The 21,628-nt window shown below is 41.2% G+C and overlaps 1 protein-coding gene across 1 annotated transcript in view; it reads right to left on the reverse strand.

Annotated features, from left to right (window-relative positions):
- C8H1orf21 (chromosome 8 C1orf21 homolog) overlaps positions 1-21,628 on the reverse strand; it is a 131,013-nt gene that overhangs the window by 51,663 nt on the left and 57,722 nt on the right. The window contains exon 3 of the mRNA XM_074152303.1: positions 2,538-2,632. Within this exon, the coding sequence (XP_074008404.1) occupies positions 2,538-2,632 (95 nt within the window). The remainder of the gene's footprint in view (positions 1-2,537; positions 2,633-21,628) is intronic.

Below are 21,628 nucleotides of genomic sequence, written 5' to 3' on the forward strand. Positions count from 1 at the left end.
CCTCAGGTTGAAGCTGGGAAGATGGCGATGCCCTAACACAGCCTCATCTCTCCCAGGGATACCCATCCATCTCTAGCTCTCTCCTTAAACAGAATAAAAGCCTGGGACCCTGACCATAGGACCCTGGTACCAAATGACAATTTGCCTGGTGTCTGCCATGTCCTCCCATTCTCTTTATCTATTTGCATGATCTTTTTTTTTTTCCCCAACTCAGAAATACAGAAACACCAAAGGCAGAGATGGCACCACATCAAAGAGCCTAAATTATAACGGAAGCAGTTTTATTTTCACTTGAGCAGAGATTTTTTTTTTTTTAAAGCAAGACTTCAAAATACCTTAAAAAAGTAACAGTGATGATAATGGGACTGAAAAATTCCATGGCACTCGAATAATGTAATTCAGGCACAAATATCAGAAGATAAGATAACCCGCAGCACAGCAGTTCCCAGGGAACTGACTATAAGGACATTCAGGTTATACATCTCATCTAGGCTGCGTTTCTGAAGGAGATGAGAATTAGCAGCCCTATGACAATAAAGAAATGTGGGATTAAGAAACGAAAGAGGAGGCTAAAGGGCTGGTTGATTCTCCCACCGCCTTTTCTTGTTTCTAAAATTTCTGTTGCCTGGAAATGGCTGACGAGAAGATGGGATTATGTAAGCGCTTGCCAACTTTTCACACATTAAGAAAACTAAAGCCTGACTGATAGGTAGCTTAACCCATCTTCTAAGCAGTGAACTAAAACATGTTTACTAAGGAGAAGTCGAACAGTGAAACCCCTCTAAAAAAATCCAGGAGTGACGAGGATTTGACAATTCCCAGGATTAAAAAGCTGCATACATTACAATGTAATCTCCTTATAGTAAGATGAGGAAAAGGAAAATAAAGCCTTTTTGGTGTGCAAGATGGTTTTTGTTTTAAAGTATACATCTGGTCTGATTGAAGACTTCGCTGCATTATTGTCTTTTTTTTTTTCCTCTCCCTATAGATATAACAGAGAAGAGAGCTATATCAGCCCTCCAACTCTGTATTAAGTTATATTTTCCAACAAACCTACTGGTCCCATCGAACATGACCCATCAATAATAAAATAAGAAACACTGTGCTGTAGAAATGTCTCTTCCTAAATTTAATCAGGCTAACACTTAAGTGCTACAAGAAAGCAGGCACTAACAAAAGTACAAAATATCTCTATCGAGTTTTGAATACTTTAGCGACCGTATCACCTCAGCAGAACTAAGCTTTCCTGAACTCCTCCTCATTGTCATTAAAGTGGCATGTTACCTTCTGTTAATACTGTAATTTACGTACAGCTAAAGGCTAGTTTAAAATTTAACCTGTTAGACCTTTTCCATTTTTTAATCAAAACCCCTGAGGATTGTGCTCATTTTAGCTTTCTCTCTGTTTACCAACAAAGCACTGGGTTCTCTAAAATGAGCAAAAAATTCTTGCAGTCACACTTCTCCCAGTTCAAAATAAACGTGCTTACATTGGCGATAATGCTGAATGCACTGCGGATGCTGCTAGAAAAGGTGATATTCTCAGCAATGTTTCTGAGGCACTAAAAAAACCCCCAAATTCTGCTGCAAGGTGAAGTTGCACCATTCACTGCAGCATCAGCAATGCAAAATTGCAGGTGGCGAATACCCAATTTGGAGACTGAAGCAGAAATTGTGTTGTGTGCTGTTCAACCACTGCTCCAGCAACAAGGTTAGAACAGTAAAATAAACTATTTACTACAGGAACGCACATGTAGTTGTGTGATGCAAACAAGGGTGTCTAGAAGGTTGCCTGGAGCTCACTTACATCTTTATTAAGGACAAATTCCTGCTTCAAGCAGTGGATTTTCGTACAGCTGCCCAATGATGGCAAAAGGCAAATCCTCAGCTGGTGATAAAGGTTATGGTTCCACTGAAATCAGCTGATGATGTTCCCCCTTTGGTCTTACTGATGGAGGGGAAAAAAAGCCAACTAATCCTACATGAAGAAAAGCTGCAGTGAATGAGTGGAACCAGATGTGATATTTTGCACCCAACTATCGTAATTGTGGGATGCCTTCAAAAAATTTAAACTGGGCACACACAAAATGATTCTCGCGACTGCTATGTTATCAATATATTGTTCTTTCTATTCCAAACCACCTACTGTGCGACTTTGAAAATATGTAAAAGCAGGGCAAATAATATCTACGTTAAGTAGGTCATTTTCTTAATGGCAGTGCACTGCTGTTTTACTACCAACTGGTTTGCAATACAGACACATACATTTCAAAGCACGTATATTCAGATCTGCAAAGGAGATGAGCGAGTACAATCATGGAAGCACTCACTCCAAGACCAAGTAGAGCCTAATTCAGAAAGACAGGCAGGAAAAAGTCATGTTTTGCACCTTTTATGTGAGCTTTGCAGAGAGTTACGACAATTTTGAGAAAATCCTCTTGCCATGTGTAAGCTGTAGTTTGTGCTGCACGTTGCATGTTTCATTACAAAAGCAGAGCCACGTTATTTCATTAGATAAGCGATAAGTTCAATCCTTACCAAGTTTTCTTGGTTCCTGGCTGCTATTTTCTGATCATCTTCTCCCCCATTTTTCATGTATTTGACCTCTTCCACTGGTTTGATCCTATACTCATCTGAGCACCAAGGAAAAAAAAAAAAAAAAGAAAAAAAATTTGAACCAGTGTAGTTCAGCAACTGGGAAAAAAAAAAAAACAAACTAAAACCAAAACAGCTGACTAGAAAAGATCCTAATTAGGCAAAAGCGACTAAAAATGACATGTATATAGTTTCAAAGGCTTAAATGTGACTGATACCAAGGAAGTTTTTCTGATTAAAGCTTCAGTAAGAATTTCCAGTTCTGGCTTCCAGAAATTGTACAGTAACTCTCTGGTCTAGTATAGCCATGGCACCACGAACAGGGGATGTTTGGTATGTGCTCTCCCCGAACTCCTTCATTTTCTGTACAATATGTTTAATACAAACAAGTTCCTTCCTCCTGCACACTCCCTGGATTTTTATTATCAGTGGGCAAACAAGCGATGTACAAGTAGTTACTACACAGAGGACTCTGCTTATGGATGTTCCTTGCATTAAGAAAACCTCTTTTAAAAAGCAATGCTGATGGAGCCTATTTAAAATTTAAGTTAAAAGCTGAAATAAAAAAACAACCATCAAAACCACACCAAAAAACACTGCACTTTTTTTTAAATTGTCTTTTTCCTGCACTGTTTTAACTCCGCTAAAGCAAAGGTACACAATGCACAGTCATATAATGATTTCTGAAGAAAAGGCCCTTTGCTGACCATCTTCCTCTCCCCACTCCCCCGCCCACGATCGTTTTTCCTGCACATGAATGTTACCCAGACAGAAACCCAGCAGGAAAATAAGTAATAAGAAAAGTAAGATTCCTGGTTTGCCCTTAATATTTATCAGCTCGGTGTTTCAGCTCTTCAAATAACAAATTCCCAGCTCCTGCGCCAGTATTGAAATATCATCTAACATACATGTGCTATCCCACAGTAAACAGCCTCACCGAAACTTGAATGAAGTGGTTTTTGTTTTTTTTTTTTTTCCTTTGGTAGGATAAGAAGGGATTTGGTGATTCTTATTTCTAGCTCAGGTACACAGTGCTTGCAGTATCAACACTGCCTTTTCTCAGCTCCTATTACAGCTTTTTGCTCTGGTCATCTTTGAAGCACGTGAATCTATTGGAGAAACACCCAGAGTTTCGCACCCACACTCCTGCACTATGTGTCCTGGCTGGAGAAGAGAAACATTACCCCATGAAAATTGAAAATGTTAGTACAAAATTAAATGAGACACTGGGAATAAAAGGCAAAACCTGGGCAAATTAAAAGAAACCGCTCAAACTTCATTTTTTTCTTTGGGTTTTCAAGCAATTTATCTCACTTGCTAAGGGGAAAACAAAACACAACTGGATTATTCTGGGTTACTGTATTGTCAAAAAAAAAATAATCAAAAAGATTTAGAAGGAAGCTTGTTTTCAGGAAATGGTTAACCACAGAGTGTGTAAGTTAAATAAGCCTAACTTTGATAAACAATCTTTTTTTAAAAAAATCAACATGGTTTTGCATTTGGCCTAATCCATATATGTATATGGGGTTTTTATTATAGCGCTAAAAAACAAAAAAGGAATTTATCAAATAGCAGCATATCAGATGCAGAGCCTCAAAACAGATAGAAGAATTTAAGACAGGATTATTAGATTCGTAAATATTTTTTTTCTCTTTTTAAATGGAATTTAGGTAGTCTGGAGGTGACAATTCATAAAACCAAAAAGGCTGAACAGAATAAAGCCTGAGAATTAGAAGTACTTGGTTGATTGGAGTATCTAACTTACATTTTTCTCACTCCTTCAGTGATCTCTGTTGTGATTAGCAATAAAACCCACATGCAGAAAAGCATAAAGCTCCCACCGTGGTATGTACGGATTTGAATAGGAAAACAGATGAGAAAGAGAAAATAGCACAAAGGAAGTTTGCACAACCCGCAGCTGGTCCACATTATCTAAGAGAGTCATGTTCAACCCAGCCTTGTGAAAAAAACACATAAGGTATGGAGGTCCTGATGTTCAGTGGCAAAAATAACCTCTGAAACGTGTCTCCTGCTGATTCCAAGAGATTAATTGTGATGGAACATCGAGCGCACCCTGGCGCAGTAGACCATCCTATGTGGACTGCGTGTATGGGATGATTCCTTGGAAGAAACGCATCATCTCTTGTAGCAAGTGGACCAGGGCACTGATGAAACCTTGACTGATAATCAGTATAATCAGATTTATATATGAATGTTTAATACAGTTTGATAGGATGGAGGCAAGACAGGAAAGGAAGCGTTTTGTTGGAAACATAATTTCTGTATTCTGTACATAAATTCTGTATTTCTTCTCTAATGTTTGTAAGAGTGATGCCAGGCATCACTGTTCAGTTATTTGAGGACTTGCTGGTACCTGGCTTCCCAATACTCATCATCACCATCATGGCAACACTCTTGTAATTATTTCAGCATTACTACTTACAAATTTGTCCTGCTTTTACTGGATGAATAGAACAGAATAGAGAGTATGTCAGTTGGAAGGGACCTAAAACCATCATCTAATCCAACTACCTGACCAATTCAAGGCTGACCAAAAGTTAAAGCATGTTGTTAAGGGCACTGTCCAAATGGCTCCTAAAAAGTGACAGGCTTGGGGCATCACCCACCTCCCCAGGAAGCCTGTTCCAGTGTTTGACCACCCTCTCTGTAAATAAATGTGTCCTAATGTCCACCCTAAACCTCTCCTGGCACAGCTTTGAGCCATCACCATACACCCTGACCCTGGGTCCCAGGGAAAAGAACTCAGCATCTCCCTCTCCACGTCCCCTCCTCAGGAAGCTGCAGAGCAATGAGGTCACCGCTCAGCCTTCTTTTCTCCAAACTAGATAAGCCCAAAGTCCTCAGCCACCCCTCAGAGGACATAACTTCCAGCCCTGTCACCAGCTTTGCTGCCCTCTTCTGGACACATTCAAGGCCCTTCACATCCTTCTTAAACAATGGGGCTCAGAACTGCACACGGTACTCCAGGTGAGGACACACCAGTGCTGAATACAGCTGGATAACCCCCTCGCTTGGTCATGCAGTGTTTGATGCACCCCAGGATGCGGTTTGCCCTCTTGGGGGGCCACTCATCAGGGCACACTGCTGGCTCCCACTGAGCCTGTTGTCACCCAGCACCCCCAGATCCCTTTCTGCAGAGGGCTGATCTCCAGTCACTCCTTTTCCAATTTATCCTTGTGCCCAGCATCACTCCATCTTAGGTGCACAACAGCACTGTCCCTAGAACTGAGCTCTGAGGAACACCGCTGGTGACCTGTTGCCTGCCAGATGCAGCCGCATTCACTACAACCCTTTGAGCTTTGCCATTGACCCAGTTCTTCACGCAGCATACCATGAACCTCCTCATCCCACAGCTGGATAACTTGGCCAGAAGGATGCTGTGAGGGACAATATCAAAAGCCTTACTAAAATTCAGAAAAACTACATCCATCTCCTTCCCTTCACCCGCTAGGCAGGTGACCGTATCATAGGAGGATATCAAATCAGTTAAACAAAACTTTCCCTTTGTGAACCCATGTTGATTGTGCCTAATGATTGCATTATTCTTTAAATGCCTTTCAAGAGCACCCAGTATAATCTTCTCCCTAGTTTTTCCAGGTACTGTTAGTCTAACAGGTCTGTAGCTCCATGGGTCTTCCCTCATACCCTTTTTGTAGATTGGAATAACGCTGGCTAGATTCCAGCCAGCAGGGACCTTCCCAGACTCCCAAGACTTGGTAGGTGATCAAGAGGGGTCCTGCTATAATATCTGCTAGCTCCTTCAGTACTCTGGGGTGAATCCCATCAGACCCTAGGGACTTATGAACGTTCAGCTGATAAAGCTGGTGCCTTACAACTTCAGTGCCCACAAATGGCATGCCACTGTTCCCACACTCATGGTCCTCTGACTCAGGGGATCAGGCAGCCCAAGGTCTATTAGTATTATTAAAGACTGAGGCAAAAACCATCTTGAATGCCTCCACTTTTTCTTTATCCCTATTAGTCGGGTGACCATTTTCAACCAGTACTAGTCCAATGTTTTCTTTAGACCTCCTCTTGCTATTAACTCCCTGAATTGTGGAGGATTTATAAAGAGAATAAATGTTAGAGAACCTGTGGACAGACTCGGGCCAGGTGAAAGTAAGGATTACAACACGAACAAAGGACATTAAAGGAATACTTGAGTTGCCCGGGCAGCCTGTTCCCACTCTTTGTGGTTGTATGAATCTCTAGATTACGCTTCCTTTTCAGCTTCAGCTCCACACAAGTCTTTTAGAGATCATCATCAACTAACGTTCTCAAAAAAGGAATTTAAAATTCACATTGAACCTGGGAACAGATCCTTCAAATGCTGCATCATTTGCCAGATGCATCAAGTAGCCCTGGAAAGGTGGCAAGGAACTTTGCACAGATTTCTTGTGTAATTTCCACAGATATTAGGGGAAAGCATGCTTAACAAACCATGTTGTAAATAATACTTATAATAATACAGTATAAATACAGTACTGTTCAAATATCTGTACAGCGCAGCACCGTTGACGTTACTCTTGCCTCCGTCCTACCAACTGCAGGAGAAGTGCTGATGCCTGGACAATTCATGTCTGAGACATGCAGCAGCAAGAAAGTTTCCAAAAATAAAACAGTCATTTCTCATCACATTTTCAGGACAAGCTGAATGCAAGGTGCCAACTAGCAACTCTTACTTCAGAGAAATCCACCATCTCCTTAGGAGAATACAGAATAAAGAAATTTAGAAGGTCAAAGTAGAAGACATCTGCTTCTGTAGGTGTTAGTAGAGTTACTCTTTTAATAGAGACTGTCTTAGAAAATTAATATTAATGTCATGGATCTATTATATGGTATGTGTTCAAGCATGAGAAATCTCATGTATCTCAAAAAGCAATGTAAATTTGACACAATCTAAAGCTGAGGATCTGCTTTAAAGGCCAAGAGACTACCTCTTGGGGATGAAGCACATTAAGGAAGAAGTAGGCTGACTGGCCAACACTCAAGCTTCAGCACCTAAATAAATGATTAACAGACAGGAGGAGTGCCAAGCAGCTAGCAACTCCATCAAACCCATGTGTTTCGTGCAAGCGGTGCACATACCAATATCAGACCAACAGGCAAATACCTCCCGCTGGCCTGTGGGAAGTGAGCGATCAACCTAGTTTTGGTTAATGGGAGCAGAAGAGAGGGCTGAGCCATGAACAATTGTTTTATCACATCCAGAGATGAAGGGAACAGATCAGCAATGTTAAGTTTGAAGCAATACTATTACTCATAAGCTCTCATAATTTCCTATCACAGGCAAAATATTTTCATTAAAATAGGGAGCACAAATAAAGTATATTGGCAACATCAGCTCATATTGAGTAGTCACTTGCTGGAAGTAAGTATAAATAGATATGATTTCACTTTCAAAGCAGGGGGGAAAAAACAGCTAAGTAATTATACTGACACAGAAGGAAAAAGGAGGAGTATCCAGCTGACCAGAAGCCCTATAGCTTCCCAGGTACGACAAGGCATACCTGGAAATAGCCACTTTCTGAACTAGCCAACGCATTGAGGAAAAATCCCACCTCTAACTAATTTCAATAAGCACTGAACTAGGCTGCTTAAATACAAGTAACTACCTGAATCACAGCTAAAATGTTGATATTTATAACCACGACCTTCCTGCTACCTGAGAAGAAACGCTAAATTTTGCTCGCAGATATATCCCTCTGGCATTTATGGTACTCAATGACACAAATTTCACCCTTCACATTCATGTTGAACTCCTTTTATTTTTTTTTTATCTCCTTTCCCCTGGATCAAGCTAAGCTGTAAAATCTCTTTATTTTTATGGGCCTGCCACAAGTCTGTTTGAGACCTGACCTGAGCAATGCAGAACCATTCCTGAAAGCAATGGGACCAGTCAATATTTAGCACATTCCCAGTCAAGACTCTTGGCTGAAACGAGCAGTCAACCAAAAGGGCAACCAAAGGGTGCAAAGGAGGAGAAGGTAGTAGTGAGCAGCTTCTCTAGAGAGAACACTGCCAGTTGGTGTAACAGAGAAGAAACAAGTCTTATGCATAACACCTTGCTCTTCACAGACAAGACAACATTCATTATTTCAAATATACTAAACATAGCAATTAAATTCAAATAAGTACTTAGAGAAGACAGGTCTTGCACTATTTTTTGTTATTATTGGGAGGACACAACTATAGATAGACTTTTTGACTAGGTGAAGATAAATGTTATCTTCTATGTCCAAGATACATGTAAGATGAGGTGTTCAGAAACCATAAATTCTGAGCTATTTATGAGACCGTTCTTGTTCTAAAGTTATTGTCAGGATAAAAGCCCTGCACGTGCAAAAGAATGGATATCTAAGCAACAGACATACCTTGAAGTGTGTCATGAGGTGCATGGTCGTTAATGGCTTTAAACAAATATGAAAATTAGATTAAAGACTGTTTGGAGGAACAGGCCTTTGATGCCTTCCCTAAAGGTAACACCTTTAGGTATTTGCAAAAACTGCTAACCAGGTTTTGCTTGATAAGGTAAGAGCGAAGCTGGAATTCAAGAAGTAAAGGATGCTAAATTGACCTTTTGATTTCTACTTAAGTAAATAGAGCATTTTGAGATATTTTGGTCTGAGCGATTAGAAACAAACCCAGAGAAATTTTCCCCCTGTACTCGTCACTGGTGAGGCCCCCACCTCGAGTACTGTGTCCAGTTTTGGGCCCCTCACCACAAAAAAGACATTGAGGTGCTGCAGCAGGTCCAGAGAAGGGCAACGAAGCTGGTGAGGGGTCTGGAGGACAAGTTTTATGAAGAGAGGCTGAGGAAGCTGGGGTTGTTCAGCCTGGAGAAAAGGAGGCTGAGGGGAGACCTTACCACTCTCTCCAACTCCCTGAAAGGAGGGTGTAGAGAGGTGGGGGGTCGGTCTCTTCTCCCAAGTCGCAGGCAACAGAACAAGAAGAAACGGCCTCAGGTTGTGCCAGGGGAGGTTCACATTGAATATTAGGAAGAATTTTTACACTGAAAGGGTTATTAAGCATTGGAATGGGCTGCCCAGGGAAGTGGTTGAGGCACCATCCCCGGAGGTATTCAAAAGACGGGTTGACATGGTTTAGTGATGGGGTTTTTTTTTTGGTTGGGGTTTTTTTTGGTGGTTTTTTTTTTGTTTGTTTGGGGTTTTTTTTGTCAGAGTTAAATTGATGGTTGGAGTAGATGATCTTGAAGGTCCCTTCCAACCTAGAAGATTCTATGATTCTATAAAACCTGAAATGTTAATTAGGTCCTGCTTGATCTCAATCAAGTCTGCCAGGCAACAAGACAACCTTTAAAACTCTAAGTTCAGGGAAAAGGAAAGTTCTATGCATATTTACCTTGCTTTGTCTTGATAAAGAATAATACCTCTTCTTTTTCCTAAACACAGTTTTACATCAAAATCGAACAAAAGTGAAAGATCTTTACGCTTCTTTCATATGCAAAACCAAAAATTGAGTAGTGAATACAATAAGATTTTTAGGACATTATCACTCAGAACGTGGTATATCATGTATAAAGATATATTTATCTTCATGCTTCTTTCATGGGTAAAAGTAAAAATCAAGCACTGTCTTTTGTTGTGTGGTATATTATATAAAGAGAGAATATTTCCAACAACTCAAATCAGTGAGGAAGGGGTTTACAGGACTGCCACAGCAAATACATAGTTGAAGAAAGGCAGTCCCACTGAATTGGAAGAAAAACAACATAAATGAACCACAAATAAGAGACAGAAATATTGTCGAGCATAACACCCACCACTGAACTTATCACAGGATATAAACCAGGAAGCAATAACACCTCTAGCTTAAAATTCTTTGGAAGGGTAAGGGAGGAAGAATTTTTAAGTTGAATATGTAACAAAAATTCTCAGTAGGCAAATCTTATGAATGAAGACCTCCATCTGGAAACAGATTTCTACTCAAACATGTCACTCGGTTGCCATGGCAATGTGACAAAGAAAAACAGCACTCATTAATAATGATTTCAGTGATAAATGGGCATATCAATTTATAATACTGAAACAATTGGGGGGGGAAGGGGGGAGCAAAGAGAGAAACTGTGGTTGTTCCTATGAGAAAAATTTCTTCAGCACTCCCAGACATCACTGTAAGTGCCATTACCACAGCAACATCAGTAGTGATGCTATTTCTGGCTCAGTTAAAAAAAAAAAAAAAACACACTGAAAAAAAAGCATAACTCCATCAAATATATCTGGACTCAGTCTGACTTTTGGAGAAATATTTTGTTAAGCATCAAGTCTTAAAAAACTAAAAAACCTGATTTACATTGCATTCCCATTTCAGACATCTAAGGGTGAACAACAGATTTAGCTCTGCTGTCGACAGGGACGATGGGTGAGCCTCTCTTCTCTATTTTTAGTGACGTATCAAGTATCAGACAGAAGGTAAGTGGTATTTTAGTCACACCACCGAGAAGAAAGTTTCTAACCACACCTTCATTTTTCTGTGCTTCAAATTTGTTCTTCGGTATATCTTGCCTTTGTATCGAAGGACATGCCAAGATTGATCCTTCATCTGTAATAAAACATGTCTATGCTGTAAAATGTAAGCTTTCTGTCTAACAAACTTCTCTGTGCCATACTTTTTTCTGCCAGGTGCAGAAACTACTCCTACTGCTGTGATCATAAAAAATGCCATGGATCAAAGATTCACGCACTCTCCCCTCTCAGAGACTTGAAAGCTAAAAGCTATATTTAGATAAAGGACTGAACTGCTCTTCCTAAAAATATTTGTTAAAAACCGTAAGAGATTTTTCAGCAACTTAACTGAAATACAAAACAGCAGGTGAGCCACTCAGATGCTAAACACAAAGCATCGTCTACAGTGCTATTGCAAAGGAGAAATACTCTGAGCTCCACATCTACACTGGTAGGACACAAGCAGCGGTGGGCTTAACTCTAGAAACAGCCAGGCTAGACATCAGAAAAAAAATAATAATTAACTGCAAGGACAGTCAAGGAGTCGAATTAAATTGCTTGGGTGGTTGCAGTTTCCCCCATCAGAAGTCTTTAAAAAGTCATCAGCTTTGAGTGTCACAGGTTGAAGTCCATCCTGTTTTGGAGCATGAGAGGGATGAGATGAGCTCTTTAGATTATTCCATCTCTGTTACTGTATGTGGGTATCAACTGCCTGGATACCAGCAGAAGCTATGTCAAAGGTCCAAAAAAAGTCCACAGTTACAGAAAGAAGTTGCCAAAATCCTATAAGCCAATGTTTCTCAAAATAACTACTAGGTAATGGAGGTTATCTAAGTTACCATCTTAGCTCCAGCTTCAAGCACTCTAAGAAAACAGCATCTACTTGGTTGTTTTGATTCTGACTTAATTGCTGAGATTCACAGCTGGGGGGGGAATTTCTGATCCACCTGGACATGAGTTGAGAATTTCAGAGATCAACCAGTACTAGGTGAGCAGCCCGTTGTCTTCCTCTGTCATCAACCCTCAGAGCTACCAACTCCCAAGCAATTCTTGATCTTAGTGATCATATTGGTTTTACTAACATGAACTAATTAGAAAAAATACCTTAGGAGATAAGCCAACCTGTTTTTCTCAAAGGACTATCTGAAAACACTCATTCAGATTTGCCAAATGAAGTTACCTGTACCTTAATCGGATCTAAACTACAGCCACTGCTGGTAGCTGAGGCAGTGGTCACCACCAGATATTAAAGAGAGTGCAGGTGCACAAACAACACACCAATTCTGCCAACAGAATATAAGTCATCTGACAGAAAAGCTGTTTAAAAATCTGGAGGTACTACACAGACTGCCGCACATCTGGAAGCCCACCCTCAAGCATTTTTCTTCGTCCTACACAATCCCAGTACATGTTAACTGGGGATGCTAACTACTGCTTCTGCACAAGGCCGATCTGACTTAGAATTGGGGTTTTGGGGGGGAAAAAGGGAGACTGAGACATTCAATATAACAAAAACCAGACCCTACGTGGAGGACTTCTGCAGCATTGAAAGGACACTTGCCCTAAAGCTAGGCAAGATAGGGGTAGCTCTTTTCTAAGTGGTCAAACGGTTCCTACTACTACAGCCCCCTGTCACACCCAGTCCTTTATGAAACATTAACTCCCTCAAGGGCAATGCCTACCTGAAACTTAATTGGAAAATTTTAGCAAATTCCCTTCTACAGTACCAGGCTACTCATTTCCAGGCCCAAATCCTGACAGCTTTCAACAGCATTCCTCAGAGACCGACAGGTTTGGCCGGAGCACAGCTCTGCTAACTTTAATGGACGCCATCTTGATCTTTGTTGCTGTAGAAGCACAAAATTTCATACTGCCGTATTAACCCATCCTTCCTAAATGCTGTCAGGTGTTTCCAGTGCTGCAAACCGCTTGCAGCTCTTGATCCTTTGGGTATCTCTGTCCTCTCACACAAGAGGTGCAGCCTGACTTCTGCCTGAGGGAGAAGGTGCTGTTCCAATGCCTGCAGCGACGGCTCGTCACATGCCTTAGCCTATGTATCTTGGATTTTTTTATTTCTTTTCCCCCCATCTAATATACTGGCAGATGATGACAAAGCCATGATTTAGCTCCCTTGTCTCTATAGGTTTAATTTTTGAATTCAGTACACAACATGCAGAGGCACACCACTGTGCACAGGACATGAGCAGCTGAATCAAGGAAGTCAATACTTGGCTGCTTCTACTACTCAGTGTCTTCTTGGCCATAAAGTTCCCAAGGCTACTCTACATTTGGACTGTCACATAGTCTAAGTACTGTGAAAACTACAGTTGTATGTATAATTTTCTATCACATTATGCACGAAGGATCACGTTAACTAACCTTGCAGCAGGGGCACAGGCCCACTACAACATGGCTGCTAGGTCTACCTTTGTGGTAGACAGGTCAGAGGAGCACTTTGGGAGGGAAAAAAATACACACATATGGGTGTGCAACCAATAGAGTCGTTTTGTGGGAAGTAATTTTTCCATGAAGATTTCTGCTTCAATCTCACTATTAACACCATGTGGGGAAAAAAAAAAAAAGACAACTCACCACGGTTTGCACAACTGGCTTCTTCGCATGCAGGTCTTCCACCCCTGGGTCTACAGACTAAGGGGAGAGGACAGTTCACTGGTCAGGGTATAACCTAAAGCTTTTCCTGCTCTAGCTCAGACTTCCTCCATGCTCCTTGGGGTTAATTCTCTTTACAGGAAGAGAAATGTGGGAAGATGCATGAACAAGTGGAAGACCGTGAGTACTCAAGATTACTTGAAAAACAATTCTTGAGGACAAGAGGGCTCACGGATGTGCGTGCAGTGGTAGAGGGAAATATTAAACCCCCCAGGAACCAGCGAAAGAAGGCAACGCTCTGCTGCTGGGCTGCTCCATCACGGCTCCCTGACAAGAAGGTCAGGGATCCCCTGGCCAACTCCACCAACAAATCCTTCTGGCCAGATACATGCTGCCAGCAGCTGGTTCAAGCATAGGCAGATGCTTGATGTACCACAACCTCATTTCATTACCTCAGAAAGACTCTTAAAAATACAACCTCAATATCCCAAAATCCAGTTATTGCTAAAGACACAATTTCCACCTTGCTTGCATGGTACTGTCTTCAATTAGACAATCTCCAGATATTTTAAGCTCCCATTTGTATTTAAGACCTGAGGAAACTCCATATATAAGATGGTATTGAAAAAACAGCCATGTGATTGTATAGTTAAAGACTTTTGTGCACTCGTCTGTAAGTAAGAAGCCAAAAAACAGCCCTGGTGGCGCATACTCATAACTATCTTTCACCTACCCAGATTTTTGCTTGCCAAAACTATAACACTCACACATATATACACACACACTTTTTTTCTTCTTATTTTTTTTTTGCATTTAATTAACAATTAACTTTGAGCCAGACACCAGGTTGTTCAAAGGAAACCATTTCTCAGGTGGAGGAGATTACAGCCACTGTGCTCGGCAGGAAGGATACTCAGTAAATGCAATTACCTAGCCCACTAAAAAGATCAAATTGAGAAATGAAAGCAGGAGACGAAACAAGCAGGAGAGAGATTAATTAAAGGAACAGACAGGAGAAAAACAAGGGGTCTGTGCCTTGAAAATACTGCTGTTCGTACGAAACCACCAGGTAGGTTTTTGGATTGAGGTTGCACCGTCCTGCCCCAGAATCCCCAAGCCACAGCATGGAGGCAGTACAGGACTGACCCCGCAACGACCTTGTAGCAGCTTGATGGAGTTGGAAGTTCAGCATTTCCAATCACTTGCTACACTTGAACACCACAGAGTTATTTTTAAACAAAATTGTTGATTCTGCCCTGAAGAACACACTCTATGCCACTCAGGAACTGCAAAGGCAGAGCTTGAAAAATTGGCTTCATGGCCATAGATCTTTTTGTTGCAGAAGAGAGAGAGGAGAGAAGAGGAACAGCTGGGGAGCAAACCTGCAGATATAAGTAACTGCAATACTAGAAGGGCTAAAACCTCTCCTGCAACCCAACTAGGTGGCAAAAACCTAGCAAGCTGGCAGACAGTGGTGGCAAGACCTCAGCTGTGGAGGAGAGGTGGGTGCCATCCTCTCGCCTCTCCATGTGCATCCTGGAAACTACCTTGATACCAATCCAAAAGTTGTCACTTCAGCCACTCTAGCTAGCACACTACAGCCAGGTCGGAAATGCTATTTCAACCAGATTTTAGTGCTCCTTTTTTAAAATTCTCCCTTAGAAAGGAAAACACACCACTGAGCATTAAATATGTAATTCTTTTCAGGTTTTTCAACATCATTAACAAAACTCTGCTGACTCTCCCCCAGCTGGCACCTATTTTACTTACTTCATTGCAAAAGACTTATTATTTTAGCACACAAACTGCCAGGAACTATTCAGATTCCAGAAAAAAACCACTCCTCATGAACCCTTTGTGAGCATCCCTTGTACAACAGCAGAGGTCCCGCTCCTTAGAGCCCCGCTCACATATTGACCAACTGCTCGAGATACCAAAAACCACTCCTGAACTGAGTCGGCCCAAGAATTCCCTGGAAAAACAAGTCATTACCACTCCACATCCCCAAAATTACACATTTCCTACTATTGCAAATACATGAAGAGGTGTCTTCAGTATCTTTGTCAATAAAAAAGCTGATTCCTCTTTACTTAAGAAGTAATGCCATTCTCAGTCAGTCAACTATTAAATGAGATTGTTGCCCCGCAATGTATGACTTGAAATGGATTTTCCCATCCTTTCTGGAAAAGCAGCTTTCTTCCATTAAAATTAGCCTATCAAATTCTCACTGCTCATACACCTTAAAGAATATTTGTAAATCAACAGCTATTTCATTTTTATTAATTGCATTATGAAAGGGACATTATAATTATCCAGGAACAATAACATACTGGGGATACATGGTGAGCACAAATGTCTCCTCATAGCTAGAATTTCTGGAAACCAAGAGGGGAGAGGGGTGACTAATGACCTTAATTTATAAAATACAACACAGGTTTCCAGATGCAAAAGATACCAAAGTTAATTACATCACTTTACTTAGAGGCCAGCCAAAGAGCTACAATATTAACCTATGGGAAAGATTAACATTTTACTCTGGTTACAACGTTCAGAGTTAATTTGTTATCTCTGAAACAAAATGCCTACTTCCCCAGCAGCATCCAGGTTGCAAAAAGCTTCACCTGAAGCCCCGAAAGCAAACACCTACCACCCACATGGCACCCTAAGAAATTCCCAGAACGAGAGCGACACTGGGCGGCGGGGGACCGCCTGGCTCTAAGCCCCATCCAGTCACAGGAGATGTCTGGTTTAACATCTCCATCTCACCGTATATGCCAAGCCACAAATTAAATCCCAGTTCTCTGCAGCATGTAGTTGGTGCTCCTCCACACTGCCTCGTACCCTTAACGATCTCCTCCCTTGTTCCTACTGCCATCACAAACATAACTTCTTTATGAGACTAAAAGTACTCGTCCCCATTCACTGCCTGCTGTCTTGCAACCACATCGAACCACATGTGCAAATAATCCACGAACACGCACATTTAGGATATGCTGGAAGTGCAAAGATGACTAGAGGGAAAGGGGGGGAAAGGGATTTTAAAGAAATAGTGATTTTCCATGTCTCTTCCCCTTCTCTCTGAGCAACACTTTTTCAAAGAAAGCAAAATACCAAATGTGTGAGAAAATGCAGGTTTTAATAACAGCTAAAAAAAATAAATAAACAAAATAAGAAATGTGCACTTAGAGTATTTATATTAGGCGAGCACTTTCAGCCCAAAAAGATCAAGATGCACGCAGCTCCTACAGCTAGAAATGCAATATATACTTGATGAAAAAATACAGAGGATAAAATGTATGTAATTTTAATACATACAATCATTAATACAATTTAGGAGACTTCCATGAGGAACACCTATACACCCTTTTTTCCCTTTGTTTCAGGATTGATCTTGGTATATTCAAAGACGACCTCATGCTGTTTCCCAGTATTGCAGAACATGAAGTGCTCCACACTTCTGTTGCCTGAACAGCCCCTTGTAGCGCTCCCACTACAAGAACAGGAAGAAAATATATAATTTAAGAGCACCCTAAACCTGATGCTTTTTGCCAGAGCCCCCCTCATATAGACAAGAAGAAAAGGCACATGGTAGGGCACAATTACACCCACCCAGCAGAAGTCAGACTTTGCTTTTCATAAACCCGTGAGGCAGCAATCTTAACTTTTCCAGATTTTCCTTTTTTTTTTTTTCCAATTTTTTTTAGTGCAAGCTCAAGACAGAACGCTGTCAGTCTTCAGCCTTGGACCAGGACAGCATGTGACCACTGAGTTAAAGGATTTATTTAAAATATCCATGATGTCTCAGTGTTTTGGAGAACTACCTAAAGGAAAAACGCCTTCTATGTCAGCAAATGGATGTTTCACTGTAGGCTGAGCACATAGGGCAAGGAAGCATCTCAGCAGCTTTTTAGAAACCAAAGTTTCACAGCAAGTAACCTGTAATGGCATCTTTGGCTGTATATACAAGGGTACACAAATACTTACTGAGCAGGTATCTTTTCCTTGTATTTAATAGGCATTTCTACCAGCAGATATTCCTACTATAAAATTACAGCCTTCTGTTGCTGAAATAGATATGCATCCATGCAGCTTCACAAGGCTTACCTGAGGAATCAGAGAGCTTTGACCAGATGGAGGCTCTTCTGGACAAATTTCAGTCCTTGGATTTTTTGTCGGTTTTGGCTTTGTTTTGTTTGTTTAACTTTGTGGCCGAGTAATACAACACTTGGAAGATGACAAAGGGAACACTGCAATGATTGAAACTATGTGGCATTTTTACTGTTATTTTTCTTTATTTGCACCTACAGGTAGGCAATGAATGCCAGGGATTCTGTCTTTAAAAGATCAAGTGAAAAAATAAGTTTGTCTGTACCATAAAACAAATGGATTTCCTCCAGCACCAAGGTTGCCAGAAAACACATCCTGGCTTCTTTCTAGCAAATACCAAAGGTGGATGTATGCCCCTATTTATAGTACACTAATGCAATTTTGAAATGCATACCCCATGCACTTTATTTGTATTCAATTTTGACTATACTCTTCACAGAGCTAAACAGCTTGTGGAAAGAGTAATTCCCAAGAATAAAACTAGGTTAACTCTCTTAATATCAACTGCTTGCAGAGACTCGGGGGTGCCCTCAGAGCCCCCCATCTGCTGGTACATCTCCTCGGGGTGCTGTAACACCAACGTTCACACTGCAAAAGGTGAAAGCTTACATTAAGCTCAGAACCAGGGAAGTTACGACCTGCCTGTGATTAATTTCTCCCCCCAAAATGGAAATAACAACAGTTTCTCCACCTCGGTTCACCTTCTCTCTTTATACTCTAAATCCCCACTAAAGGTGCTGAGTCTGATTGTGTATCTATGATGCCAAACCCAGCAGACACCAGGCTGCAAACCCAGGCATCACTGGAAGACAGATTGCAAACAGTGGCTGTACCAGAGAAGGTCTATATACATACAGTGCATTTACATTAAGTAGAATGACACTGCAGAATAATTCCCTCACTGAATACCATGACAAGGGGTTGTAAACATTGCAAGATGATTAACTGCCAGAAGAAAATAACTATAGAGTCTGAAGGCTATCTAGCTAATTTATGGACACCTGCTCTGCTTTAAGTCCAACTTCTTCAGGTGTCAAGCAATTTCAAAATCATTCCTATGCAAGAGAAAAATTTACAAAATTAGGTTTTCACAAAAGAGAAAGTAGGAGCCATCCCCTCTTTCTTCAGTTTTTCTATTGCAAAATTATCCACACGCATTTTCAATCATTCCAAAGCTAAGTTAAATGCTTACGTTAAATGTTTGATGTCAAACCATATACTAAAGTTAAAGGGCTGCAAAGAAAAAGGATACTTATCTTCTGACTAGATAGCAAACATGGTCTCAACTACAGGGATTGTTTTTTAAACTAAGGGCCATACACTACTACATCAGTTCAGTCATCTGATACAAAAATCTCAAAAAGCAGAAACAAAAATAAGACCTTTTTTTGTTAAATTTAGTCAATTGTTCTCTGCTTACAGGTAGGAAAAAAATCAGCAACATTCATATGGCAAAAGTCTGCTATCCATTTGGGAAAGTAATCTCATTTAGGGTCTTTCTGATTTTTTTTTCCCCAAAGGAAAGAACTGAAATAACAGGAGACAAAACTCCAAATACGCACCATTTTTCTTTATTGCTTGTTTTTTGCTTCCTGCCAGAAGTCATGACTAAGAACGGGAAGGCTTTATCTGGTAAATCAGCCGCTCAATTGATATAAATGCAGTGCTTCCCCAAAAGCAGCCCTGCAATGTGGCTGAGGGCACAGCAACACAAAACCTCACCCTGCCAATGACTAAGAATATTCCTCCAGCACCTGAAAACAAGCAATTTGTTTCTGTGCATCTGCTTGGTCAATCTGCTCCCTAGCACAGGCTTGCTCACCAGTGGTGGATGTGATCAGTGTCCAAGGGTCAATGTTTTCTTCTCCTTTCTTTGTACTTTGACTTAAAATGAACAAAAAGCTTCTGTAGCTATAAGGTCAATGGTATGAAAAAGAGAGCAACAGGGAAATATGACAGGTCTTTATCCACACTCAGACAATTGCTAGCTTGTTCATGCCCACTCCTGATAGAGTCCAAAATGCTATCAAAACAGAAGTATACAGTGCTGCAGGGTGGGGACAATCTCTTTAACTCTCCCTGAAAGGGAACCCCGCCATTACCAATAGCAATGGGTTACTTATACCTGACCAAGGAATGTCTTCAACCGCCGTCGCTTGACTTCACTGAAACAATTTACAAATAAGCAATTTTCCAACACCCAAGTATTTAAAGAGCTACTCTACCATCACTTTTGAACTGGTTTTCTTCACTGCTGGATCAGTGAAACTAGATGCTGAAAACCAATCCTGTTAAAAGTGGCAAGGTGTCTTCTTGGAGCCTACAGTAACCTTTCCATCGACTTGGATCTCACCCCTAAAGACCACCAGACCATCATTTCTCCGCTTGCAAGTAAAAACAAAAGGAGAAGGAGTAGAAGAGAGCACTAGTTCAATCACAATCATTACATAAAGCTCACAATTAATGGACAGATACCATCAGGGCCCTGAGTGCACTAAGAGGCCATGTTGTGGTTTGGGCTGGGCTGGCCATTAAAACCTCAAACCAGGACAGGCCACGACCAGCCTCACAAAACCCCCAACTTACACATTCGGCCCATGGATCCCGGAGCTCTGTTTTGGCTGAGACCTGGGCCTTCAGTCCTTGCCAGATCAGCTCTGCCTATCTCCAGTCCTGCCTCTGGTCTCATCTTCTGGAGGGACCTCAACCCCACATTGTAGGTAGGTATCTCCTCTCCTGAACAAAGCCCTCCTCTAGCTCATCCCTATCTCCAGCCTCGTCTCCTGCTGCTCCTCTCACTGCACTCTCTGGACTTGGTTCATTGCCAGGCCTGGGACTGCCAACGGACCCTGTCACCAGCACCCAGCTCTGGCCCATGTTCAGACCCCATGGGACTGTACTCCAACAACGAGGGCACTATGAGCACTGGGGTCACTCTCAGCTCCCAGCTTGTGCCCCCTCGTGAGGCAACCCTGCTCCTGCTCCAGGAGAGATGCTGGCCTGTTACACCTTCTACAAAAGGCTCTTTTTATATTCTTTATATATCTGTCTAGATATTTACTTGCTGGAGTGGGATGAAAATGTTTTGATACTACTCTCTGAGCAAAGTCATAGCCTAGAACAGCTTCTTCCCCATCCTACAAAAGCAGTACCTTTCCTGAGACAGCTATAAAGATGAGCCACTTCTGTTCACAAGAGGTGAAAATACAGAGTTTTAATTCATGTAAAAACCACTCTTTTTGCACAGGAATATATAATTTTGATCAGGAATATACGACTAGCCAAAATCTGAGGGTGGAGTTTTGTTTTGTTTTTTTTTAAACCCCATTGCTCCCTTATGGAATAAAACAGTAAATTACTGACTTGACTTACCAAGGGTGTTCTCAGAGTTACACAAATACACCATAAACCTAGATAACAAATGCAATTTTATTACACTTCCCACATGAACATAATACCAAAGTGTTTTTTCATTCTATTCTTTTCCCTCACTTCCTGAAACAAAGCACCAGCACCCTTTAAAAAAGGTTGTTGTCTCAAAATATCCAGTATGGTATTAGGACACTGCATGGTGCTGTTCCCCTTACGCATAACCACTACTGTCCCTATCCCTAAAATGGGTAAGATCTGACATTGCAGAAGCATGTCAGGACAGCCAAATCAGCTGGAGCAATTACTATTTGAGTGCTAATCAGCTGACCAAAGTCAATAAAATAAATGCTGCCAGGCAAAGTGAGCTGTGTGTTTGTGTGAAGCCTAGTGCAGCAAGACCTTCTGATCATGGCATGCGCCCATGGTCAACATGACAGAAGTTATATTCCTTATGCTACA

This window comes from Numenius arquata, chromosome 8, assembly GCF_964106895.1.
Source record: "Numenius arquata chromosome 8, bNumArq3.hap1.1, whole genome shotgun sequence".
NCBI classification, from domain to species: Eukaryota; Metazoa; Chordata; class Aves; order Charadriiformes; family Scolopacidae; genus Numenius; species Numenius arquata.